Raw genomic sequence first — 24,771 nt, 5'->3', positions numbered from 1 at the left:
TACAACGAATGTCTGAGAAGGACAGCAAGAAGTTGTTGTATAGACAAGGTGGGGGCCAGTCTTGCACGCTGCACGTAATGTGTATCTGAAGTCACGACACACGGCAACATGGATATTATTGTCTGAGCAGCGCTGTACAATTTCTTATTCCATGTGTATGTTGCTCGTTTGTTGTCGTCATTCTAATTAATACTGCAGTGATCGCTTTTTTTTAAAAAAAAAAGAAAGGTTTATTTAAAAACGAAAAATTTAAGCACTGCTGCTATGGCTAATTGATATTTCGGTTTTTATTCGGTTATTTTTTTAAAAAAAATTAGAAAAACCACTTGTTATAAGTGACACCAAACGAATACCGAAAAACACCGGCTTTTCATATCGAAAATACCGGTATCGGTTCTAAACGGTCGTTTTTCCCCATCCCTAATTTTGAGTGAAAGGCACCCCTTGGGTCTTAGGAATGGACTCGCCCATATACTAGAAGTGTAGGAGACACATTTTGAAATTAATTCGCTGACTGCCGATTCTTTAACTTCAGCTGTATTAGGTATAAATCTTACTACGCAATAATAACACATGAAAATTCGTGGCGCCCCAGAATTCGAACAAAAATTTCCCGCTTATCGCGAGCGGTCGCTTTAACAACTGAGGCTACCCGTGCTCGCTTCCAACACCGAACTAAACTTTCGTGTGCCACAGTGTCTACATTCTTATACCATAGTCCACTAAATTCATCATCTAATGCTCGTAACACTATCTAACACGTCTTATATAAGGAATTCGCAGTCAGGGAACTAATTTCAAGTACTTCGTACAGGCGTGGAACGTCAGCATGTGTGTTCCATCAGGCATGCGTGTACACTATGTGATTAAAAGTATCCGGATACCTGGCTGTAAATGACTTACAAGTTCCTGGCGCCTCCATCGGTAATACTGGAATTCAGTACGGTGTTGGCCCACCCTTAGCCTTGATGACAGATTCCACTCTCGCACGCATACGTGCAATCAGGTGCTGGAAGGTTTCTTGGGGAATGGCAGCCCGTTCTTCACGGTGTGCTGCACTGAGAAGAGGTATCGATGTCGGTCGGCAAGGCCTGGCACGAAGTCGGCTTTCTAAAACATCCCAAAGGTGTGCAGTAGGATTCAGGTCAGGACTCCGTGCAGGCGTCGTTTGGCATTTACCGGCGTGGTATGTGGCTTATGAGCAGCATTCGATCATGAAATCCAAGTTTTCTCATCTCTCGCCTAACTGTCATAGTACTTGAAGTGGATCCTGATACAGTTTGGAATCCCTGTGTGATGGTCTGCATAGATGTCTGCCTATTACACATTACGACCCTCTTCAACTATCGGTGGTCTTTGTCAGGCAACAGACGAGGTCGGCCTGTACGCTTTTGTGGTGTACGTGTCCCTTCACGTTTCCACTTCACTATCACATCGGAAACAGTTACCTAGGTATGTTGATCAGTGTGGAAATCTCGCGTACAGACGTATGACACAAGTGACAGTCAATCAACTGACCACGTTCGATGTCCGATGTCCGTGAGTTCCGCGGAGCGCCCCGTTCTGCTCTCTCACGATGTCTAATGACTACTGAGGTCGCTGATATAGAATAACTGGCACCAGGTGGCGGCAAAATGCACCTAACAATAAATCGTATGTTTTTGGGGGTGCCTGGATACTTTTGATCACATGCTGTAAGTATTACAAGCATTGGCGAGCACAAGATGACATCTACATTCTTCTCGATTCCTCTTTGTCTCAATCTCCAAAAGAAATTGGTACACCTGCCTAATATCTTGTAGGGCCCTCGCGAGAACGCAGAAGTGCCGCTGTACGACGTGGCATGGACTCGATTAATGTCTGAAGTAGTGCTGGAGGAAACTGACACCATGAATCCTGCAGGGCTGTCCATAAATCCGTACGAGGGGGTTGAGATCTCTTCTGAACAGAATGTTGCAAGGCATCCCAGATATGCTCAATAATGATCATGTCTGGGGGGGTTGGTGGCCAGCGACAGTGTTTAAACTCGGAAGAGTGTTCCTGAAGCCACTCTGTAACAATTCTGGACATGTGGGGTGTCGCATTGTCCTGCTGGAATTGGGCAAGTCGTCGGAATGCACAGTGGACATGAAAGAATGCAGGTGATCAGACTGGAACCTTCGATACGTGTTACCTGTCAGAGACGTATCTAGACATATCGGGGGTTCCATATCACTCTAACTGCACACGCCCCATACCATTACAGAGCCTCCACCAGCTTGAACAGTCGGGACTTAACACCTGAGGTCATCAGTCCCCTAGAACTTAGAAATACTTAAACCATCACACACATCCAGGATTCGAACCTTCGACCGTAGCAGCCGCGTGGATCCGGACTGAAGCGCCTGGGTCACAGGGGCCGGGTGGACAGTTTGAGCGAGTGATTTGACCACCCAAATCCCCCGACGGGAATCTCATCGAACATAACCGATGGGTCAGTTCGTGCACATGTCTTCACTGGCTTCACTTTCACAATTATCGACGCAGTAGGGATGAAATTTCTGCAAGGGCCTGCACCGACTTGCTGAGTCAATGCCACGTCGAGTTACTGCACTACGCCGGGCGAAAGGAGATCCGACGTGGTATTAGGAGGTATCCTATGACTCGTCACTTTCACCTTCGTACACCAACTTAAACCTCAACAATACAGCCTGTTTTTAGTAGACGAGTTTGGCATTTACTTGCTGACCAACCATTCTTCTCCGTGGATTATTATTTAATTGACAGTAGGTGAATGTCACCAGAAAGATGAATTGGTGTGAGTGAGTTTTGCAGGTTGCAGTATCGCTGAGTGTTATATGTGCTTGTAGCGTCCTTAGCCACCACTGTTTAGCCCTTTTATGTAGATGTTGTATTTAGACCTTCACTTTATTGGTAGGAATCGTGGCAAAATATGTAATTTGGTATAAGGTTGCAAGTCGCTTCTTATTCGAGAGGGTAGATGATTTCCGGTCCGGTCTTAGCAGTCTACCAAACATTTAGTCAAACACTGCCAGGTGACCAACGCTAGCGGCAAACGGAGACTAGAAACCGCGAATCAGTTGTTTATGTGGGTACCTTTGCTCTGTCCTTCCCAGAATCCGAAGCCCGAATTCTTACATCTACATCTACATCTACATGACTACTCTGCAATTCACATTTAAGTGCTTGGCAGAAGATTCATCGAACCACAATCATACTATCTCTCTACCATTCCACTCCCGAACAGCGCGCGGGAAAAACGAACACCTAAACCTTTCTGTTCGAGCTCTGATTTCTCTTATTTTATTTAGATGATCATTCCTACCTATGTAGCTTGGGCTCAATAAAATATTTTCGCATTCGGAAGAGAAAATTGGTGACTGAAATTTCGTAAATAGATCTCGCCGCGACGAAAAACGTCTTTGCTGTAATGACTTCCTTTCCAACTCCCTTATCATATCTGCCACACTCTCTCCCCTATTACGTGATAATACAAAACGAGCTACCTTTTTTTGCACCCTTTCGATGTCCTCCGCCAATCCCACCTGGTAAGGATCCCACACCGCGCAGCAATATTCTAACAGAGGACGAACGAGTGTAGTGTAAGCTGTCTCTTCAGTGGACTTGTTGCATCTTCTAAGTGTCCTGCCAATGAAACGCAACCTTTGGCTCGCCTTCCCCACAGTATTATCTATGTGGTCTTTCCAACTGAAGTTGTTCGTAATTTTAACACCCAGGTACTTAGTTGAATTGACAGCCTTGAGAATTGTACTATTTATCAAGTAATCGAATTCCAACGGATTTCTTTTGGAAATTTTTGTTAATTGCGTTCTTCTTCAATTTCACTACTAAGAACATTGTGCCGCATAATACTGCCTCCTTAAAGCATTGTGATGTGTTTCTTTTTTTCCATTTTGCGATCTTCGTTGATATGATCTGGCAAAATGTTGGGATACCTTATGTAATTATTTGAAGAGACATGAAAATTAAACTTTTGACTGTCTCATAATGTACACTCTAAGACAAAAAAGATGCACCACGAAGGAGTTACCTGCTGGGACGGAAATCCATAGCTGTGATGTATATGTACAAACAAACAAATGATTACAGTTTCAGAAAAATTAGATGATTTATTCAAGAGAAAGAGCTTTACAAATCGAGCAACTCAGTGACGTCTTGGAGCACCTCTGGCCCTTATTCAAGCAGCTATTCGGCGTGGCATTGATTGATAGAGGTGTTGGATGTCCTACTGAGGGATAGTGTGCCAAATACTGCCAGATTGGTGCGTTAGATCATCAAAATCCCGAGTTGGTTGAGAGGCTCTACCCATAATGCTACAAACATGTTCAACTAGGGAGAGACACGGCGACTTTGCTGTCCAAGGTATTGTTTGGAAAGCATGAAGATATGCAGTAGAAACTCTCGCTGTGTGTGAGAGGTCATTATCTCGCTGAACGTAAGCCCAAGATGACTTGCTATGAAGGGCAACTAAATGGTGCATAGCATATCGTTGACATGTTGCTGTGTTGTAAGGGTGCTGCGAGTGACACTGAAGGAGTCCTCTTTCGAAATGAAATGTTGTCAGACCGTATCGCAGACGACAGTCACGTTGGTATTCCGCCGCTGTCGAGGGTGTCTTCAGGCATGTCTTCTGCCAGGAATGTCGTTGACTAGAGTAGAATACCAACTTCACTGTCGCTTGACGACCAGGAGTGATGGTCTGCGGTGCCATTTCATTTCCTAGCAGGACCCCATTGGTTGTCATCCTTACACACAGCCATATGTCGATGATATTCTACGCCCCGCTATGTTGCCCTTCATAGAAAGCCGTTCTGGGATTACATTTCAGCAAGACAATGCTTGTCTTCGTGCTTGTGAAACCCTACCTTGTCCAGAAAGGTCGCCAGACCTGTCCGCAATTGAGAACGTCTGGAGCATTAAGGCAAAGTCCTTCAGCTAGCTCGGAATTTTGACGATCTAACGCGCCAGCTGGACAGGATTTGGCACGATATCCCTCAGCAGGATATCCAACCGCTGTATCAATCAATACCAAGCCGAACAACTGCTGCTTAAGGGCCAGAGGAGGACCAAGGCGTTATTAACTTGCTCAATTTGTGAAACTCTTTCTTTTGAATAAGTTATCAAACTTTTTTCTAAAATTGTAGTAATTTGTTTGTCTGAAATGACATCTACCGATTTCCGTCAAATTAGGATAATTGCTTTGTAGTGCAACTTCTTCTTCCTCCTCCTTTTTTTGTGTGATTGTGTATTTGATATGGCGTGATGTGTTGTGTATGTTCTGGATCAGACAATATCTGGCCCTTTTATTTCGAACCTTGTTCTGCAGAATTAATGTTATTGCTGTCCAGAGGCCATCTTCGCTTACCTATGCTCCTCATCCAGTCACAAATCGAAAGCCTTATGCTAAGAGCGGATATCGACTGTCTTATACAACAGGTGGCCGAAGGAGGAACTTTAGTAGTACAGTTCCTTCCATAGGGACACAACACTACGCCTTCATTGAAACAATACGATAATTAGAAAAAAAATGCACTGATAGGAAGCATTTATTTTGGATTTTCCCTATAATCCGCTCTTGTGTGCTGTAGTTAATGCGCACCTTATTAAGCTTTAGTTTCTGTTTCACAGGTGGACTATCCCCTTGTATTACATCTTCATTAGTAGTTCAGTTTTCGTTGTCCCAAATTCTCAGTCGTTTGATGAAAACCATTTTCATTGTAGGTGAATGTGATGTGTGTCTCTAAATTAAACTGGACTCTTTTGTCATAGGTAGTACATAAAAAACATAAGGGCACTGCACGTGGCATGGGTATCTTTCCAGATCGGCAACCACGACCAGCACCGCGTGGCCAGCCGGTACAGCCCAGAGCTGGTGGACGGAATGAACATGCTGGTGACGCTCCTGCCGGGAACAGCCGTCACCTACAATGGAGAGGAGATCGGCATGGAGGACAACTACAACATGACGTGCGAGGTGGCGCACGACCCTCAAGGCTGCCACGATAACGTCACTCTCGGGAACTCCAGAGACCCAGAGAGGACGCCCTTCCAGTGGGATAACACTGCAAACGCTGGTACAGTGATTTTTGAGACTAGTAACATCGCATGCAGCTTCGATACGCATAGAAGCTGAAGTAACGAATTAAAATGTGTGCTAAGGCCAGGACTTTAACGTGGGTCTCCTTCTTACTGGTCAGATGCTCTGTGATTAACATACCTGCACTGAATACCCTACTCCAGTGCCTATTACATACAAAGCTACGGTGCTATTCCAGTATCACCTGCTGGCCGTTGTGGTCGAGCGGTTCTAGGTGCTTCAGTCCGGAACCGCGCTGCTGCTACGGTCGCAGGTTCGAATCCTACCTCGGGCATGGGTGTGTGTGATGTCCTTAGGTTAGTTAGGTTTGAGTAGTTCTAAGTCTAGGGAACTGATGACCTCAGATGTTAAGTCCCATAATGCTTAGAGCCAGCCAATATCACCTTCCGTCCTTATCGGAGATAAAGTTGAAACTCATTATGTCTCCAGGACAATGTAATTCTATTGCATGCAACGTTTGTGTGCTTATTTTTAACTACTTTCCGTCTGGCAAGAGGGGGTGGGGGGCTGGGTGAAAAGAAGGTGAATAGGAATATCGCTCCTCTTAGGTCGCACAACAGTACATGAATCTTGTCACTCGAGAACTGTGCAAGTGCCGCGAACCGAGGAACTAGGAAAAAGTGACAGCTTCTTTCCGCTACCCTCCTGACGTTTATAACAGATTAGAAATACAGCGTGTATCAAAACGAATCATCCGATCTGGCACGTCTATATTTCTGAAACTAAAACATATACAGGGCTATTACAAATGATTGAAGCGATTTCATAAATTCACTGTAGCTCCATTCATTGACATATGGTCACGACACACTACAGATACGTAGAAAAACTCGTAAAGTTTTGTTCGGCTGAAGCCGCACTTCAGGTTTCTGCCGCCAGAGCGCTCGAGAGCGCAGTGAGACAAAATGGCGACAGGAGCCGAGAAAGCGTATGTCGTGCTTGAAATGCACTCACATCAGTCAGTCATAACAGTGCAACGACACTTCAGGACGAAGTTCAACAAAGATCCACCAACTGCTAACTCCATTCGGCGATTGAATGCGGAGTTTAAAGCTTGTGGATGCCTCTGTAAGGGGAAATCAACGGGTCGGCCTGCAGTGAGCGAAGAAACGGTTGAACGCGTGCGGGCAAGTTTCACACATAGTGATGTGAAAGATTCAGTGTTTAAACCTCCTCTACCAATAAACGTGCCAGAAATGTGAGCTCGCATCAATGGTGCTTTCGAACTCATTGATGGGGACATGCTGCGCCGAGTGTGGGAGGAACTTGATTATCGGCTTGATGTCTGCCGAATCACTAAAGGGGCACATATCGAACATTTGTGAATGCCTAAAAAAACTTTTTGAGTTTTTGTATGTGTGTGCAAAGCATTGTGAAAATATCTCAAATAATAAAGTTATTGTAGAGCTGTGAAATCGCTTCAATCATTTGTAATAACCCTGTACAATAAACTTTGTTCTTTGTTTTTTGATGAACGGGAAACTCAAAAAGATTTTTTTACATTTTTTTGTTGGTATTCAGTATACCCCCCGCCCTTGATGATGATGATGATGATGTTTGGTTTGTGGGGCGCTCAACTGCGTGGTTATCAGCGCCCGTACAATTACCCAATCTTTGCTCAGTCCAATTTTGCCACTTTCCTGGATGATGATGAAATGATGAGGACAACACAAACACCCAGTCATCTCGAGGCAGGTGAAAATCCCTGACCCCGCCGGGAATCGAACCCGGGACCCCGTGCTCGGGCCCGCCCTTGAGATGCACGGCATATGTCATTGCGGTATTCAAATTGTTATCACATTGCGGCGAGCATGTCTTATCCGGCCGCGGTGGTCTAGCGGTTCTAGGCGCTCAGTCTGGAATCGCGCGACCGCTACGGTCGCAGGTTCGAATCCTGCCTCGGGCATGGATGTGTGTGATGTCCTTAGGTTAGTTAGGTTTAAGTAGTTCTAAGTTCTAGGGGACTGATGACCTCAGATGTTAAGTCCCATAGTGCTCAGAGGCATTTGAACCATTTTGAGCATGTCTTAACAGCGTCCCCAGCTGCTGTTTTGCGACGTCTCAGTTCATTCATTGTTGTTGGTAATGGAGGCACGTAAACAGAGTCTTTTACAAACCCCCACAAGAAATAATCGAGCTGCAGGGCGAACGAATTTCTGCAGACTCCTTGTAAAACTATGGCGAATGCATTCGACGTCTGTGTCAGACACTCAGAGATGTCCCAGCGATTTGCCTTTACACAAACAACGTTTTTCTCGGGGTTGTTCTTGTCATCGCCTAATGCTCTGTGCTTAGGAGTATCCACATCATATGTAGCATAAAAGTCACACTGAACAGTTATTACAGACCCTCATTGCGCAAATGTAGAACACAAAACGTTTTCTGTTGTCCCGACACCATTTTTACTAGAACTGAATTTGGTGCTCACTGCTGCTACCTTGCGGGAACCTTGTACAACTCAGGAGTTTGCTCTTACCAACAATACGTTGTTCACGCACGTATCTGAAATAACATAATAGTTACGATGTTTTAAAATCGCGATGATTCTTTTTGATACATCCCGTATCTCTGGAGTGAGCATTGAGATTCGCAGAGTTGATTTTCTGTTCTCAACATACATTAATACCATGGTCACGTTACTCCGCGACGGCGTGGGGCTGCCCGTATTTCGCCCTATAGCTTACGAATTTCGTCATATCGCTAGTACAGACACATTTCATTCATCCGTGCTGTGGATTTGGTGCAGGCGTTTTTAGACACAACAACAATTTGCATTTGATTCTTGGAATAAACTAGACTCTTATCAACGAAGAGCGAAAAGAACGGGCATTACGTCAAGGCACCGTCACGTCAGTTCGCTTAGCCCAGCACCAAAAGACGAAAGTGAGGTTGTGAGTCACCATCCGTGATACAAGAAGACTCAGTATAGTGTGGAAACTGAGGAACTAATAACGACAAAGTTCATTAATGCACAAAGTAAATTTCATAACGTATTTTCTTGGTCAATTTTATGTTGTAAACCGCTGAGAAGTGAAAGAATATTTCAAAACATCGATATTTTTTGCTAGGGATAATGTATAGATTCAAACATAACAAACAATATTTATAAAGGAAAAAATGAAGCCTCTTAACCTATCCACCGCATTTTTTCCTTACTTAACTGATAACATCATGGGAAACTGTATTTTTCACCGTTATTAAAGCTGACCTAATCACTTAAAATGTAACATAATGGCAACTGTTTCGTTAACTTAGGTTCTTATTTACACTACTGGCCATTACAATTGCTACACCAAGAAGAAATGCAGATGATAAACGGGTATTCATTGGACAAATATATTATACGAGAACTGACATATGATTACATTTCCACGCAATTTGGGTGCATTGATCCAGAGAAATCAGTACCCAGAACAACCACCTCTGGCCGTAAAACGGCCTTGATACTCTGGAAATTGAGTCAAACAGAGCTTGGATGGCGTGTACGGGTACAGCTGCCCATGCAGCTTGAACACGACACCACAGTTCATCAAGAGTAGTGACTGGCGTAGTGTGACGAGGCAGTTGCTCGGCCACCATTGACCAGACGTTTTCAATCGGTGAAAGATCTGGAGAATGTGCTGGCCAGGGCAGCAGTCGAACATTTTCTGTATCCAGAAAGGACCGTACAGGACCTGCATCATGCGGTCGTGCATTATCCTGCTGAAATGTAGGGTTTCGCAGGGATCGAAAGAAAGGTAGAGCCACGGGTCGTAACACATCTGAAATGTAACGTCCACTGTTCAAAGTGCCGTCAATGCGAACAAGAGGTGACCGAGACGTGTACCCATACCATCACGCCGGGCGATACGCCAGTATGGCGATGACGAATACACGCTTCCAATGTGCGTTCACCGCGATGTCGCCAAACACGGATGCGACCATCATGATGCTGTATACAGAACCTGGATTCATCCGAAAAAATTACGTTTTGCTATTCGTGTACCCAGGTTCGTCGTTGAGTACACCATCGCAGGCGCTCCTCTCTGTGATGCAGCATCAAGGGTAACCGCAGCCATGGTCTCCGAGCTGACAGTCCATGCTGCTGCAAACGTCGTCGAACAGTTTGTGCACATGGTTGTTGTCTTGCAAACGTCCCCATCTGTTGACTCAGGGATCGAGGCGTGGCTGCACCATCCGTTACAGCCATGCGGATAAGACGCCTGTCATCTCGACTGCTAGTGATACGAGGCCGTTGGGATCCAGCACGGCGTTCCGTATTACCCACCTGAACCCACCAATTCCATATTCTGCCAACAGTCATTGGATCTCGACCAACGCGAGCAGCAATGTCTCGATACGATAAACCGCGATCGCGATAGGCTACATTCCGACCTTTTTCGAAGTCGGAAACGTGATGGCACGCATTTCTCCTCCTTACACGAGGCATCACAACAACGTTTTACCAGGCAACGCCGGTCAACTGCTGTTTGTGTCTGAGAAATCGGTTGGAAACTTTCCTAATGTCAGCACGTTGTCGGTGTCGCCACCGACGCCTGGCTTGTGTGAATGCTCTGAAAAGCTAATGATTTGCATTTCACAGCATCTTATTCCTGTCGGTTAAATTTCACGTCTGTAGCACGTCATCTTTGTGGTGTAGCAATTTTAATGGCCAGTAGTGTATGTATATTGTGGCGTCAGCTCTGTTGCGTTATTGTAAAACTTAAATAATTTTTCACTTTCAGATAACTATCTTCACCTGTGTAAGAACATTCAATGGAAGAAATACCTATGTCGTAATGGAACGTTTGCCCGAAAACAAAGCATTATAATTACGAAGATAAAAATGCACGAATTCCACTACCATAAAACGAGTGAGTGCGGCGAAATAGGTTAACCTCCGGCTTTAGCAGGTGACAGTACTGTCGGTTCTTTCTCCCCGAGAAACCTTGACGTGCTGTGACGTGACGCGACTTTACGTTTCCTACATATCTGAATGCTGCCATTGGAAATGCGTTGAGGAATATTTTGACTTGATGTGACGGCACATGTGAACCGGCCTTAACCAAACTGTCGTTCCGAGATCGCGTAACAGTTCCAGCTTAATGTTGACAACATGCCGAGAACACAATGCTCACTGCAGAGATATTTCTACTTTATACATTTATTTTTAAGGGACACGTTCTAGAGATGATGCGCAGGTCACATTTCACTTTCTCCGTTAGGCACTGCAGCGGACCTTGGTTTGTGGGCAGGAGCGTCATCATTATGGTTGAGAGAGGTAGCTAAACTGCTAGAAGCATTGTGTTACCTACAGTAATTTCTTGAAGGCTTTAATTCGTATATGTGCTACCAGTGGTCATCGACCTCACTTTGAGTGACATTCCAGCCTATTTTAAGGCAAAGCGTCGCGCCGTAGCAGCATGTCGAAATATTTTGTCTTACATGGCATTTTGCCCAAAATTCACCCTGAGCATATCTGTATTGTTTATTGGTCAGTCCGGATTTGAGTTCCATCAATAAATTAATTTGCTAGCGGCTCTGTTACTCATGACTAAAACTCTATATTCCCACGCTAAAGGCAATTTATAGAAAAATGTCCCCTCCATACGATTCCAGAGCAGTACTAATATGACGCCTTCAAAAAGCGCGGAATTTTTGATATGTCAAACTATGAACTTTATTTTTTTCAAACACGTTAACAAAATACATAAACACGTTTGCCACGCTTTCCTTTTTCGGGTATGGGAAATGAAGTCTGACATATGGCACCTCTACTGCGCTGACATGCAAAAACTCTGTCCCTGAAGTTCGCTATAATTACCTGATAAGAGTAAGATTGCATTACGCCAAGAACACTTCGAATTTACTGCTTTAACTCGCTGATGTTTCGGGAGTTATTGACACACATCAATGATTTAAGATAACCTCGAAGGAAATCCCAAGGGATTAAATCACACAACCTTGGCGGTCATAGTTCGTCACCATCACACGAGATCAGGTGATCCGGAAACAACGAATGGAGCATTTCAGTTGTTTTGCTGCCCAAATCACAACTTTTGAACGTCTATTCCACTGAAATTAAACCATAAAAAAATCTCTTATCATCGCACGCTATCGATTTCCATTAATTGTCACATCCTGGCCCGACTCATCTTCGAAAAGGGTCAATGATACCGCCGAACAAGGATTTTCTGATTCTTAGATATGGCAGTTCAATCCATTTATATAGAAGTGCGCCTCGTCGCGAAGAAGATGTTCCTCGCAAAACCGTCGTCTTCCAATCCTCTTCTCAGAAACCAGTTATCAAAATGTCTTCTTTTCTCGTGATCGGCTTCTTTCAACTGCTGCGTTAACTGAATCCTGTGAGGCTGGTAATGGAGGTCGTACTGGTTAGTGCATTCGTCATATTGCAAAATATCCTGTGCCGAATTTTTGGGAACGGTGAAGAGTCAACTCCGGTGGCCTAACAGTCACACAATCACGAACCTTCGCAATGTTTTGCACGGTCTGAGCAAAACGAGGGCGCCCAGGAAACTAAATGTTCGCTGCTGAACCTGTTTCATTGAACTTCACAGCAAAGCTCCAAAGTGTTGATGCATTCGGTGCCTCAACACCCTATAGAATCGCGTGATACCCTATCACTTTTATTCTTCTTTGCAAATTATCATATGCTGTCCGGTAGAAAACTGGACTGTGGTTAGGCCTATAATAAACAAATGAGAGAATTTCAGACTGAATCAGTAAATGGAGGGTTTTCAGAAACCGAAATGATACATAGTAGTGTAGTCAACCGAAAAACAACAATATACTATGTGGTTCAAAACCGGGACGCTTTTAGAAAGAACCTTTATATAGATTCGTTGTGGTTCTTTTGTAGGAAATTAACAAAGAAGAAATGGTGACGTTGCCCATAGCGTAACTCTAAAAGTTTCCAATGTTGTACAGGTACAATTTAACAAACTTGTTGGTATAGCGAGATTTAAAAATGCGTTTGGCATTGTTAGTGCAACATAATCTTTACAAATGATGTGGTTAGATTTAGATGCATTATTAACTAAATAATTATTTTGTATTACAGTATGGCAACAGACGAGCGTTGTGGAAAAAGGAGCGCACACGAACGGCTTTTAGGTGTAACAATATGTCTAAATAGGGATCGTGAAGGACACTGAGGTGACGGAAGTCATGGGATAGCGATATGCACATACACAGATGGTTGTAGTATCGCGTACACAAAGTGAAGGGAGGTATATTGGAGGAACTGTGATTTGTTTTCAGGTGATGCATGAAAAAAAAGTTTCCGACGGGAATTAACAGACTCTGAACGCGAAATGATAGTTGGAGCTAGACGCATGGGACATTCTGATGTGTTGGCAGAAGAGCCAACCGTGTTGCTAGAGGAGGCCGAAATGCACGCGTTTAAGCTCACGCAGACTGGCGCGAGGTCTGGAACAGTTAAAGGAGTTGAGTCTAGTAAATAAAGTACGTAGTTGATGCAATACTTAACTTTAATTCATAATTGGTGAACATCGGTCTGACGGTACAGGCATCCATAGATAAATAACAAATGTGAATGGCGCCTTGCTAGGTCGTAGCAATTGACGTGGCTGAAGGCTATGCTAACTATCGTCTCGGCAATCCGTCAGTGAACTCTCTCTAGCTAAGTCGGCTGTACAACTGGGACGAGTGCTAGGACGTCTCACTAGACCTGCCGTGTGGCGGCGCTCGGTCTGCAATCACTGACAGTGGCGACACGCGGGTCCGACGTATACTAGCGGACCGCGGCCAATTTAAAAGCTACCACCTAGCAAGTGTGGTGTCTGGCGGTGACACCACACATTCCATTTCGGAAATCGGTAGCATACTCAACATTCGGAGTTCCACAGTGTCAAGAAGATACCGAGAACGCCAATGTTAGGTGTTACGTCCCACAACGGACAACGCAGTGGCGGAAGGCCTTCACTTAACGACCGAGAGCAGCGGCGTTTGCGTCAGTCAGTGCTAACAGATAAGTAACAATGCGTGAAGTAACCGTATAAATCAATGTGGGGCGTATAACGAACGATATCTAGTATGACAGTGAGGCGAAATTTGGAATTAATGGGCTATGGCAGCGGACGACCGACACTAGTGCCTTGGCTAACAGCACGACATCGCCTGCAGCGCCTCTCCTGGGCTCGAGACCATATCGGTTTGACCCTAGACGATTTAAAAACCGTGGCCTGGTCAGATGAGTACAGATTTCCGTTGGTAAGAGCTGATTGTAGAGTTCGAGTGTGGCGCACACCCCACGAAGCCATGGACCGAAGTTGTCAACAAGACACAGTGCAAGTTGGTGGTAGCTCCATAATTATACAGACTGTGTTCATATGGAATGATCTGGGTCCTTTGGTCCAACTGAGAAGATCATTGACTGGAAATGGTTATGTTCAGCTACCTGTGAACCATTTTCAGCCATCCATGGAGTTAATGTACCCAAAAACTGATGGAATTTTTATGGATGACAATGCGCTACGTCAGTGGGCCTCAGTAGCTCGCGTTTGGTTTGAAGAACATTCTGGCCAGTTCGAGCGAAAGATTAGGTCACCAAGATCGCACTCCGTGAATAACATCCAACATTTATGGGGCACACCGGCAACACTATCGCAATTATGTTTCTGCAAGGATTTCCAACGACTTGTTGGCTCCCTATAACGTCGAGTTGCTGGAATACGCCCAGGAAAAGGAGGTCCGACACGATATTAGGAGATGTCGCATGACTTTGGCACCTGAGTGTAAATGAATGTGCATGTATGTACAACGTGCCTAAGCTAACAATTAAGAGACATGCTGAAAAAAGGCAGATAGCGACATAAAAAGGACGAAATAAATCTCGGGTGAACAGCCTGGTATGAGTGTTCATAGGACACAATATTTCGGCAATCGACCACGTTGCTGATGTACATCAGGGCACCTGATGATGGCAACGTGGTCGATTGCCGAAATATTGTGTCCTATGAACACTCATACCAGGCTGTTCACCCGAGATTTATTTCGTCAAAAAATACGCCAGGAGAAATTGAAGAATCACAGGTATAATAACGTTTGACCGCATTGCGGTGTTTTCCAGCGAACTAGAAAAGGCACTGGAAGGTCATATTCTTAAATTTGAAGATATGATGTTCCGTTTAAGAATATAGAACGTAAGAAAACGTACAATCGACGTCCCAGAATTAAATGGATTGCCCAATAATTTCAATACGGTAGAATTCATCGCAGGCAGAAAGTGGGCTGACGGTGTCCACCCAAGAAAAATTGCCGAATCCGAAGTTAATGATGAATGTTCGAAGCAAAATGTCAAGGCCTAGCCAAGGTGCCTATAGGCTGACTAGCCGCCCATTACAAAAAAAAAAAAAAAGGGTAGTCGAATCAAAAGAAAATAACTAGAGATCCATGTGTTTTGGAGACTCTTTGGCGAAGCCACTACATAACCTCATTCGTAAATGAGAGAAATGGTTGTGCGAGTTGCGGAACAAATATAAAATGGATGAAACGAACAGATGGATGAAACACAGGGTGAAGAAATGGGCGAAAGAGTTCTGTTGCACAGTATACAAACAGTGATGACAATGATGAACGAACTAACATATGAAGCATTTCCGTAAACTGAGACTGGCACATATCTTTAAGCTCAGGGTTGTGATGTGTAAGCGTGATGCAATTTATGCACCCACTAGTACAAGTTACAAAACCAGATTCCTAATTTTTGCCACTTGCATATGTTTAGAAAATTAAGTGTATTGTGTTTATTTTCCTATTGGATTGGTGCATAAGTTCTTAGGGTTTTTTCATAAGTTTAATAAACTCAACTTATGCACATAACACAGACTTTAGTCCCACCATCAGTGCCAGCAGACGGCCACGGAGTACTGCAGGTAGCCTTGCTCGGGATCTTACCGCAGCCACTGGAACAGTTGTCTCCAGACACACAGTCTACAGACGACTGAACAGACATGGTTTATTCGCCCAGAGAACTGCAAGATGCATTCCACTGACCCCTGGTCACAAGAGAGCCCGTAAAGCCTGTTGTCAAGAACACAGTACATGGCCGTTGGAACAGTGGTCCCAGGTTATGTTCGCGGACGAGTCCAGGTATAGTCTGAACAGTGATTCTCGCCAGATTTTCATCTGGCGTGAACCAGGAACCTGATACTAACCCCTTAATGTCCTTGAAAGAGACCTGTATGGAGGTCGTGATTTGATGGTGTGGGGTGGGATTATGATTGGTTCACGTACACCCCTGCATGTCTTTGACAGAGGAACTGTAACAGGTCAGGTGTATCGGGAAGTCATTTTACACAAGTATGTCCGCCTTTTCAGGGGTACAGTGGGTCCCACCTTCCTCCTGATGGCTGATGACGCACGGCCCCACCGAGCTGCCATCGTGGAGGAGTACCTTGAAACAGAAGATATCAGGCGAATGGAGTGGCCTGCCTGTTCTCCAGACCTATACCACATCGAGCACGTCTGGGATTCTCTCGCTCGACATATCGCTGCATGTCTTCAAACCCCTACGACACTTCAGGAGCTCCGACAGGCACTGGTGCAAGCTGCTCGATCGCCTGATCCAGAGTATGCCAACCCGTTGTGCGGCCTGTGTACGTGTGCATGGTGATCATATCCCTTATTGATGTCGGGGTACATGCGCAGGAAACAGTGGCGTTTTGTAGCACATGTGTTTCGGGACGGTTTCCTCAACATATCACCAATACCGTGGATTTAGATCTGTACCGTGTGTGTTCCCTATGTGTCTATGCTATTAGCGCCAGTTTTGTGTAGTGCTACGTTGTGATGCACCACATTCTGCAATTATCCTTAATTTATGAGCATGAGTGTATATATCTTAAATATCACCCTGTTCGTAAGCAGCATAGCTTACTGAACAGGGCTTTTACAAGCTACAGCAGTTTTAGTGAATCATACACTCCTGGAAATGGAAAAAAGAACACATTGACACCGGTGTGTCAGACCCACCATACTTGCTCCGGACACTGCGAGAGGGCTGTACAAGCAATGATCACACGCACGGCACAGCGGACACACCAGGAACCGCGGTGTTGGCCGTCGAATGGCGCTAGCTGCGCAGCATTTGTGCACCGCCGCCGTCAGTGTCAGCCAGTTTGCCGTGGCATACGGAGCTCCATCGCAGTCTTTAACACTGGTAGCATGCCGCGACAGCGTGGACGTGAACCGTATGTGCAGTTGACGGACTTTGAGCGAGGGCGTATAGTGGGCATGCGGGAGGCCGGGTGGACGTACCGCTCAACACGTGGGGCGTGAGGTCTCCACAGTACATCGATGTTGTCGCCAGTGGTCGGCGGAAGGTGCACGTGCCCGTCGAACTGGAACCGGACCGCAGCGACGCACGGATGCACGCCAAGACCGTAGGATCCTACGCAGTGCCGTAGGGGACCGCACCGCCACTTCCCAGCAAATTAGGGACACTGTTGCTCCTGGGGTATCGGCGAGGACCATTCGCAACCGTCTCCATGAAGCTGGGCTACGGTCCCGCACACCGTTAGGCCGTCTTCCGATCACGCCCCAACATCGTGCAGCCTGCCTCCAGTGGTGTCGCGACAGGCGTGAATGGAGGGACGAATGGAGATGTGTCGTCTTCAGCGATGAGAGTCGCTTCTGCCTTGGTGCCAATGATGGTCGTATGCGTGTTTGGCGCCGTGCAGGTGAGCGCCACAATCAGGACTGCATACGACCGAGGCACACAGGGCCAACACCCGGCATCATGGTGTGGGGAGCGATCTCCTACACTGGCCGTACACCACTGGTGATCGTCGAGGGGACACTGAATAGTGCACGGTACATCCAAACCGTCATAGAACCCATCGTTCTACCATTCCTAGACCGGCAAGGGAACTTGCTGTTCCAACAGGACAATGCACGTCCGCATGTATCCCGTGCCACCCAACGTGCTCTAGAAGGTGTAAGTCAACTACCCTGGCCAGCACGATCTCCGGATCTGTTCCCCATTGAGCATGTTTGGGACTGGATGAAGCGTCGTCTCACGCGGTCTGCACGTCCAGCACGAACGCTGGTCCAACTGAGGCGCCAGGTGGAAATGGCATGGCAAGCCGTTCCACAGGACTACATCCAGCATCTCTACAATGAATTCACGGTGTTCTTATTTCAATTTACAGGAGTGTATTTCCTCGTAACTCTTTCTATGGACATCAGTCTGGAATTAATATTGCTGCAACTTGTTTAAGATGGTCGTTCCTCTTTAGGATACTCCAGAAGCATACTCCTAGATGCTTATCGATTTTTCACTGCTATTAGTAAATGGTATTCAAACTTGTAATCGAACAATAATACTTCATTCAGCCAATTTATGAGCAATACGCTATATTTATTGGTGTTCACGGTTAACTGCCAGTGTCTCCAAGAGTGTCAATCGTCTTCAGATCTTCGTGCATTTCGTCACACTTTCCTGTCATTGTGGCTTCCCCACACACAAGACCATCATATGTGACCAGTCTCACAACTTGCTGACATTATTCTCCAGATATGAGACGTCTTTTCGATGTGTACAGAATATTAAACCACACAGATAACGCTGAAAAGAACTGAAAAGTTACGCGACATTTCTTAGTGAGCAGTTGCTACTAATACGCAATATGGTCACATCATAACATTTCATGGAGCTGGTTCCTCTAAAAGAAGCACATTGTTCGCAAAATGCACGAAATTTTTTAGTAGTGACCAAGCAAAAGTGGTTCTTAATACTGAAAACGTCACACATCACTTCCTTTGGTTCAAATGGCTCTGAGCACTATGGGACTTAACATCCATGGTCATCAGTCCCCTAGAACTTAGAACTACTTAAACTAACTAATCTAAGGACAGCACATAACACCCAGTCATCACGGGGCAGAGAAAATCCCTGACCCCGCCGGGAATCGAACCCGGGAACCCGAGCGCGGGAAGCGAGAACGCTACCGCACGACCACGAGCTGCGGACTGCTTCCTTTGGACTCGGCCAAGATATCTAATTGGTAAATGTCGTCGAGAAGACGCTCTACATGTTTTCCTCTACGTGTCCGCTGCGTATTGTCAACGTAAGCCACAAGGCCTCCAGCACAGCTACGTGATGTGACATCTGCTCGTAGCTGCCTGTTCTGATCAGTCGTCTCCAGAAGGTCGTTCTTACAAACAAAACTCTCTGGCATTGATAACTGAATAAACAAAAGCACAAACAAAGAAAGATATCTGTACTTTCTGCAGGCGTCGTTCCCATACCTACTGAAATTTATCTTGAATAAAAATGGGCTCTAAAATTCATACCTTAACTGCTATGAACACTTGTTCATTTTAGCTATTGTGAACCACATATCTTCTACTACAAGCTCTTTGCTGCTACTCATGACCTACAGCATGCAGTTAACAAATGAGTAAACAAATTAGAATTCATTATCTGTTACGACTAAACAGCAGAGCTTCTAATGCAATTCTACTTGCTGTTACAAACAACCTGCTCTTGTGAGCCATTGCTAATGGAGGTGCTCAATGGAGGTGTCCATTCCTGGTAAGACATACTTTACTCAGACCTCTTAGGAAATCATGCAATCTCTGAGAAACTCCAGGTTGTTCACAGGTGCACTGGAATGCATTGCTGACGGATTCCTGCAGCGTTTGTATATCATTAATGGAGTTTGCATAAACCAAATAGTTCAAGCGCCCATGTGGAATAATAGGCTTCCACAATGCTCGTACATGCAAAAATGAAACTACAGTGCAAAAGCACTTCACTAATTTACCAAAAAACAAAGTGGTCCCATTAGAGCTGTGCTGCACTTACCCAGAACTGTAAACACAGTTTACAATAACAACACTAACCAATGTTTACTGCACGCTTTATCCATAGACAACAGAGAAATATGTCCCCATTTGTTTGCTGCTTTCTGTAGGTTGTTCGTAATAGCAAAGAGCCTGCAGTACAACAGACGTGTTACACAGTAGCGAATGAACAAGTACTCAAAGCTTTTAAGATATACACATTAGAGCCTATGTTTGATGGACATTAGTTTTCTTGCTTTGGCCCATACTACAACCTCATAAAACAAGGAATAAATTTCTTATCACCCAGTATACCGTGAACATTAAGAAATAAGTAATGTTCGGTTGGGGTATGCACTATGTTACCTACAGATACGACGATACACATTGTTTCCCTGTTCCGTTAGTACTGCTTGTGTGAAATTCCAAACTGCAATGCAATATCGTGGCGAGCTGTGGGGCTACGATCATCGAAGTTTCAATAACAGCCGTGTACAAGGTCAACGTGTTAGCTTCACGGCAGCAGCGTTCTGATCGTGAATTTAACAGTACGTGTCTGATAAATGTCGGAAAACGGCGGTGGAGCAGTGAGGCAACAGGTTTTTTTTTTTTTAGTTTTCCATCATTTGTGTGCGAGAATTCATCGACTTTGACTCGAATACCGAGAGGCAGGTGTTCCTGGCCGCTACTCCGCGACAATGACCCACCCCACAAAGTACAGGGCTATTACAAATGATTGAAGCGATTTCATAAATTCACAGTAGCTCCATTCATTGACATATGGTCACGACACACTACAGATACGTAGAAAACTCATAAAGTTTTGTTCGGCTGAAGCCGCACTTCAGGTTTCTGCCGCCAGAGCGCTCGAGAGCGCAGTGAGACAAAATGGCGACAGGAGCCGAGAAAGCGTATGTCGTGCTTGAAATGCACTCACATCAGTCAGTCATAACAGTGCAACGAGACTTCAGGACGAAGTTCAACAAAGATCCACCAACTGCTAACTCCATTCGGCGATTGTATGCGCAGTTTAAAGCTTCTGGATGCCTCTGTAAGGGGAAATCAACGGGTCGGCCTGCAGTGAGCGAAGAAACGATTGAACACGTGTATCTGGACATGCTGAAAAATTAGCTCATGCCACAACTGGAGACCGACAGCGCCGACTTCATCTTTCAACAGGATGGTGCTTCACCGCACTTCTATCATGATGTTCCGCATTTCTTAAACAGGAGATTGGAAAACCGATGGATCGGTCGTGGTGGAGATCATGATCAGCAATTCATGTCATGGCCTCCACGCTCTCCCGACTTACCCCCTTGCAATTTCTTTCTGTGGGGTTATGTGGAAGATTCAGTGTTTAAACCTCCTCTACCAAGAAACGTGCCAGAACTGTGAGCTCGCATCAACGATGCTTTCGAACTCATTGATGGGGACATGCTGCGCCGAGTGTGGGAGGAACTCGATTATCGGCTTGATGTCTGCCGAATCACTAAAGGGGCACATATGGAACATTTGTGAATGCCTAAAAAAACTTTTTGAGTTTTTGTATGTGTGTGTAAAGCATTGTGAAAATATCTCAAATAATAAAGTTATTGTAGAGCTGTGAAATCGCTTCAATCATTTGTAATAACCCTGTAAAGATTGTTCGCGAGGTTTTAGCCTGTAGATGGATCAATGCAGTGGGTCACCCGCCGTATGTGCCAGATTTGGCTCGAACCAACTTCTGGTAGCTCTACCGGAATTGAAGTTGGCTATAAAGGACAAAGTTACGATGCAGCTGAGGGCATCCAAGAAAATTGTACTGCACTATTAAATGCAGTTTCAAAAAAAGACTGTAGTGTCTGTTTTCGTAACACTTCTCAAACTGTTTTTGGCGTGTACTGGCTCATGAATAAACAGAGTGATTTTATGAACCTAAACCATGAGTTATTTCTTATAGCAATAGTTCTCAAGGAACTGGGATACGCTGTACATTTCCACGGTGACGGCGACGGCTTTGTCTGCTTAGAAAGCCACAAATCTTATATGAAATTCTGTGAACTATTTTTTTTTTTTTTTTTTTTTGCAGCGGGTGACATTGCCGAATTGTACTCCACCCCTTTCTCGAAACCAAGGAACATGGTATGAAACAGGAAGAACTATCTTCTGAATTTCACTGTCGAGCAGAGAGAGCTGAGCACCACAAAATCGCAGTTTGCTACAGACGAGATTTTTTGTCTAGCTAAATGTCTCAATAAAAGGATACTAAACGCGTTGTATATTCTGTAACAGACTGAAGTCAGCTCAAGTGCACAGTTACGCGCTTTAGTTGGACGATCCCTCCGAAGTCCAGTTTACACGGAGATACTACATTCAGAAATGTTAAAATGTGTGTGAAATCTCATGGGACTTAACTGCTAAGGTCATCAGTCAGCTTACACGCTTCTGAACCTAAATTATCCTAAGGACAAACACACACATCCATGCCCGAGGGGGGGACTCGAACCCCCGCCGGGAGCAGCCGCATAGTATACTACATTGAGGAACAAAGTTTCGAAACTGTGCTGCTAGCCACTGTGGCGGAAGTCGTTGGTGAAACTATTCATTTTGGGTCGTTCCAGCTTTCACGACACGAATCTATCAGTTGCGTGTGCTTTTGGGTTACATTAAGTTTCAATAAATGCGACATGGAATCGGCAACTCCGAAGACCGTTGAGTTTTGTGCAGGTACGCTATGCATAAGTGTTAGTGGTACATTCACGAATATCGTTTCAAGAACGACGTGTGAGTGCTGCACTCGATAATCGAAGAACTGACGATTTCGCTATTACTGACAAAAATACACTCATGCTCATGAATTAAGGATAATCGCAGAATGTGGTGCTACACAACGTGGCACTACACAAAACTGGCGCTAATAGCATAGGCAGATAGGAAACAGACACGACACAGATCTGTAAGTACACGGTATTGGTGACAAGTTGAGAAAACCATCCGAGAACACATGTGCTACAAAACGCGCATATAGACCGACATCAACACGGGATATGATCACCATGCACACGTACACAGGCCACACAATGGATTGGCATACTCTGGATCAGGTGGTCGAGCAGCTGCTGCTGGGGTATAGCTTCCCATTCTTGTACCAGTGCCTGTCGGAGCTCCTGAAGTGTCATTAGGGTTTGAAGACGGGCAGCGATACGTCGACCGAGACGTGCTCGAAGAGGCTTAGGTCTGGAGAACAGGCAGGCCACTCCATCCGCCTGATATCTTCTGTTTCAAGTTACTCCTCCACGATGGCAGCTCGGTGGGGCCGTGCGTTACCATCCATCAAGAGGAAGTTGGGTCCCACTGCACTCCTGAAAAGGCGGACATACTGGTGCAAAATGACGTCCCGATACACCTGACCTGATACAGTTTCTCTGTGAAAGACATGCAGGGGTATACGTGCACCAATCATAATCCCCACACCATGAGACCACGACCTCCATACAGGTCCCTTTCAAGGACGTTAAGGGATTTATATCTGGTACCTGGTTCACGTCAGATGAAAACCCAGCGAGAATCAATGTTCAGACTGTACCTGAACTCGTCCGTGAACATAACCTAGGATCACTGTTCCAATGACCATGTACTGTGTTCTTGACACCAGTCCTTACGGGCTCTCTTGTGACCAGGGGTCAGTGGAATGCACCTTGCAGGTTTCCCGAGCAAGGCAGCCTCCAGTACTTCGTGGCCGTCTGCGGTGAGATATGGTGATACATCGGTCTTCTTGTGGTGTTGCACACTGTGGACGTCTCGTACTGTAGCACCTGGACACGTTTCCTCTCTGCTGGAATTGTTGCCATAATCGTGGGATCACACTTTGTGGCACACGGAGGGCCCGTGCTACGACCTGCTGTGTGTCACCAGCCCTCAATCGCCTTAGTATTCTACCCCTCATAACGTCATCAATACGTGTTCTTTGAGCCATTTTCAACACACAGTCTCCATTAGCACTTTCTGAAAACGTGTGCACACTTACTCGCTGCACCGTACTCTGACATGCCCCAATACACCTCTGCGTATGTGGACTGCTGCCAGCGCCACCGTGCGACGACCGCAGGTCAAATACACCCCTTGGTCATACCCCGAGGTGATTTAAACCCGCAAACCGCCTACCAGAGCGTTGTTTCACCATGTATCAGCATTATCCTTAATTTATGAGCATGAGTATAGATTCAGTAAGAAATAATAAGAACAAAATTCTGTAAGGAATAATAATAATGGAGATCTATTTCCGCATTTAGGAACTTCTGTAGATGCTCTTAGGTCAATATGAAGCCCTTCTGCAGGTGCTCCTAGGTCAATATGTAGCCGTCCTCAGAGAATTACTACGTTGAAAGCACCTTTACGAAAATGCAAATGGGGAAGCTACCGAAAGGATACAAAGGGAAGGGTTTGATGTACGAAAGTCGTTTTTACAGTCGGGACTTTGGAACGCGAATAGATGCTACAAGAACGAGGAATAAAGATTTTCACTTAAGAAGTAACTGTGGCCTCTAGTTTCAATTTCGATGATAATGATTCACACAGTGATATATCGTCTATGCTTATAGCACACTAAACTCTTTTATGATCCGTGAATTGTTCTGACTTTATTATGTGGTTGAAGAAGATTCCGGAGTAAAAAAAAAAAAAAATTCGTGCCAGGCCGCCCGAGCTGACATCTCTTTATCAAATGATGAATTCAAACACGTTTATACCTTTTCTTTTGCTCTGATTTTAAGCGGACAAGCCTGAAGTTCACGACTACCTACGTAACTGCCACAACATCCATTTCAGAAACCAAAATGGTGCTTCACTTCTCATAGTATGTCGCA

The 24,771-nt window shown here is 45.2% G+C and overlaps 1 protein-coding gene across 1 annotated transcript in view; it reads left to right on the top strand.

Moving 5' to 3' along the window:
* Nucleotides 1–24,771, top strand: part of LOC126165291 (uncharacterized) — a 380,023-nt gene that overhangs the window by 61,906 nt on the left and 293,346 nt on the right. Inside the window, exon 7 of the mRNA XM_049920310.1 lies at nt 5,843–6,095. Coding sequence (XP_049776267.1) covers nt 5,843–6,095 — 253 coding nt within the window. The remainder of the gene's footprint in view (nt 1–5,842; nt 6,096–24,771) is intronic.

The sequence above is a fragment of the Schistocerca cancellata genome, chromosome 1 (genome assembly GCF_023864275.1).
Source record: "Schistocerca cancellata isolate TAMUIC-IGC-003103 chromosome 1, iqSchCanc2.1, whole genome shotgun sequence".
Taxonomy (NCBI): domain Eukaryota; kingdom Metazoa; phylum Arthropoda; class Insecta; order Orthoptera; family Acrididae; genus Schistocerca; species Schistocerca cancellata.
The sequence above is the reverse complement of the archived record's forward strand: the minus strand, read 5'-3'. Positions and strand labels throughout refer to the sequence as shown.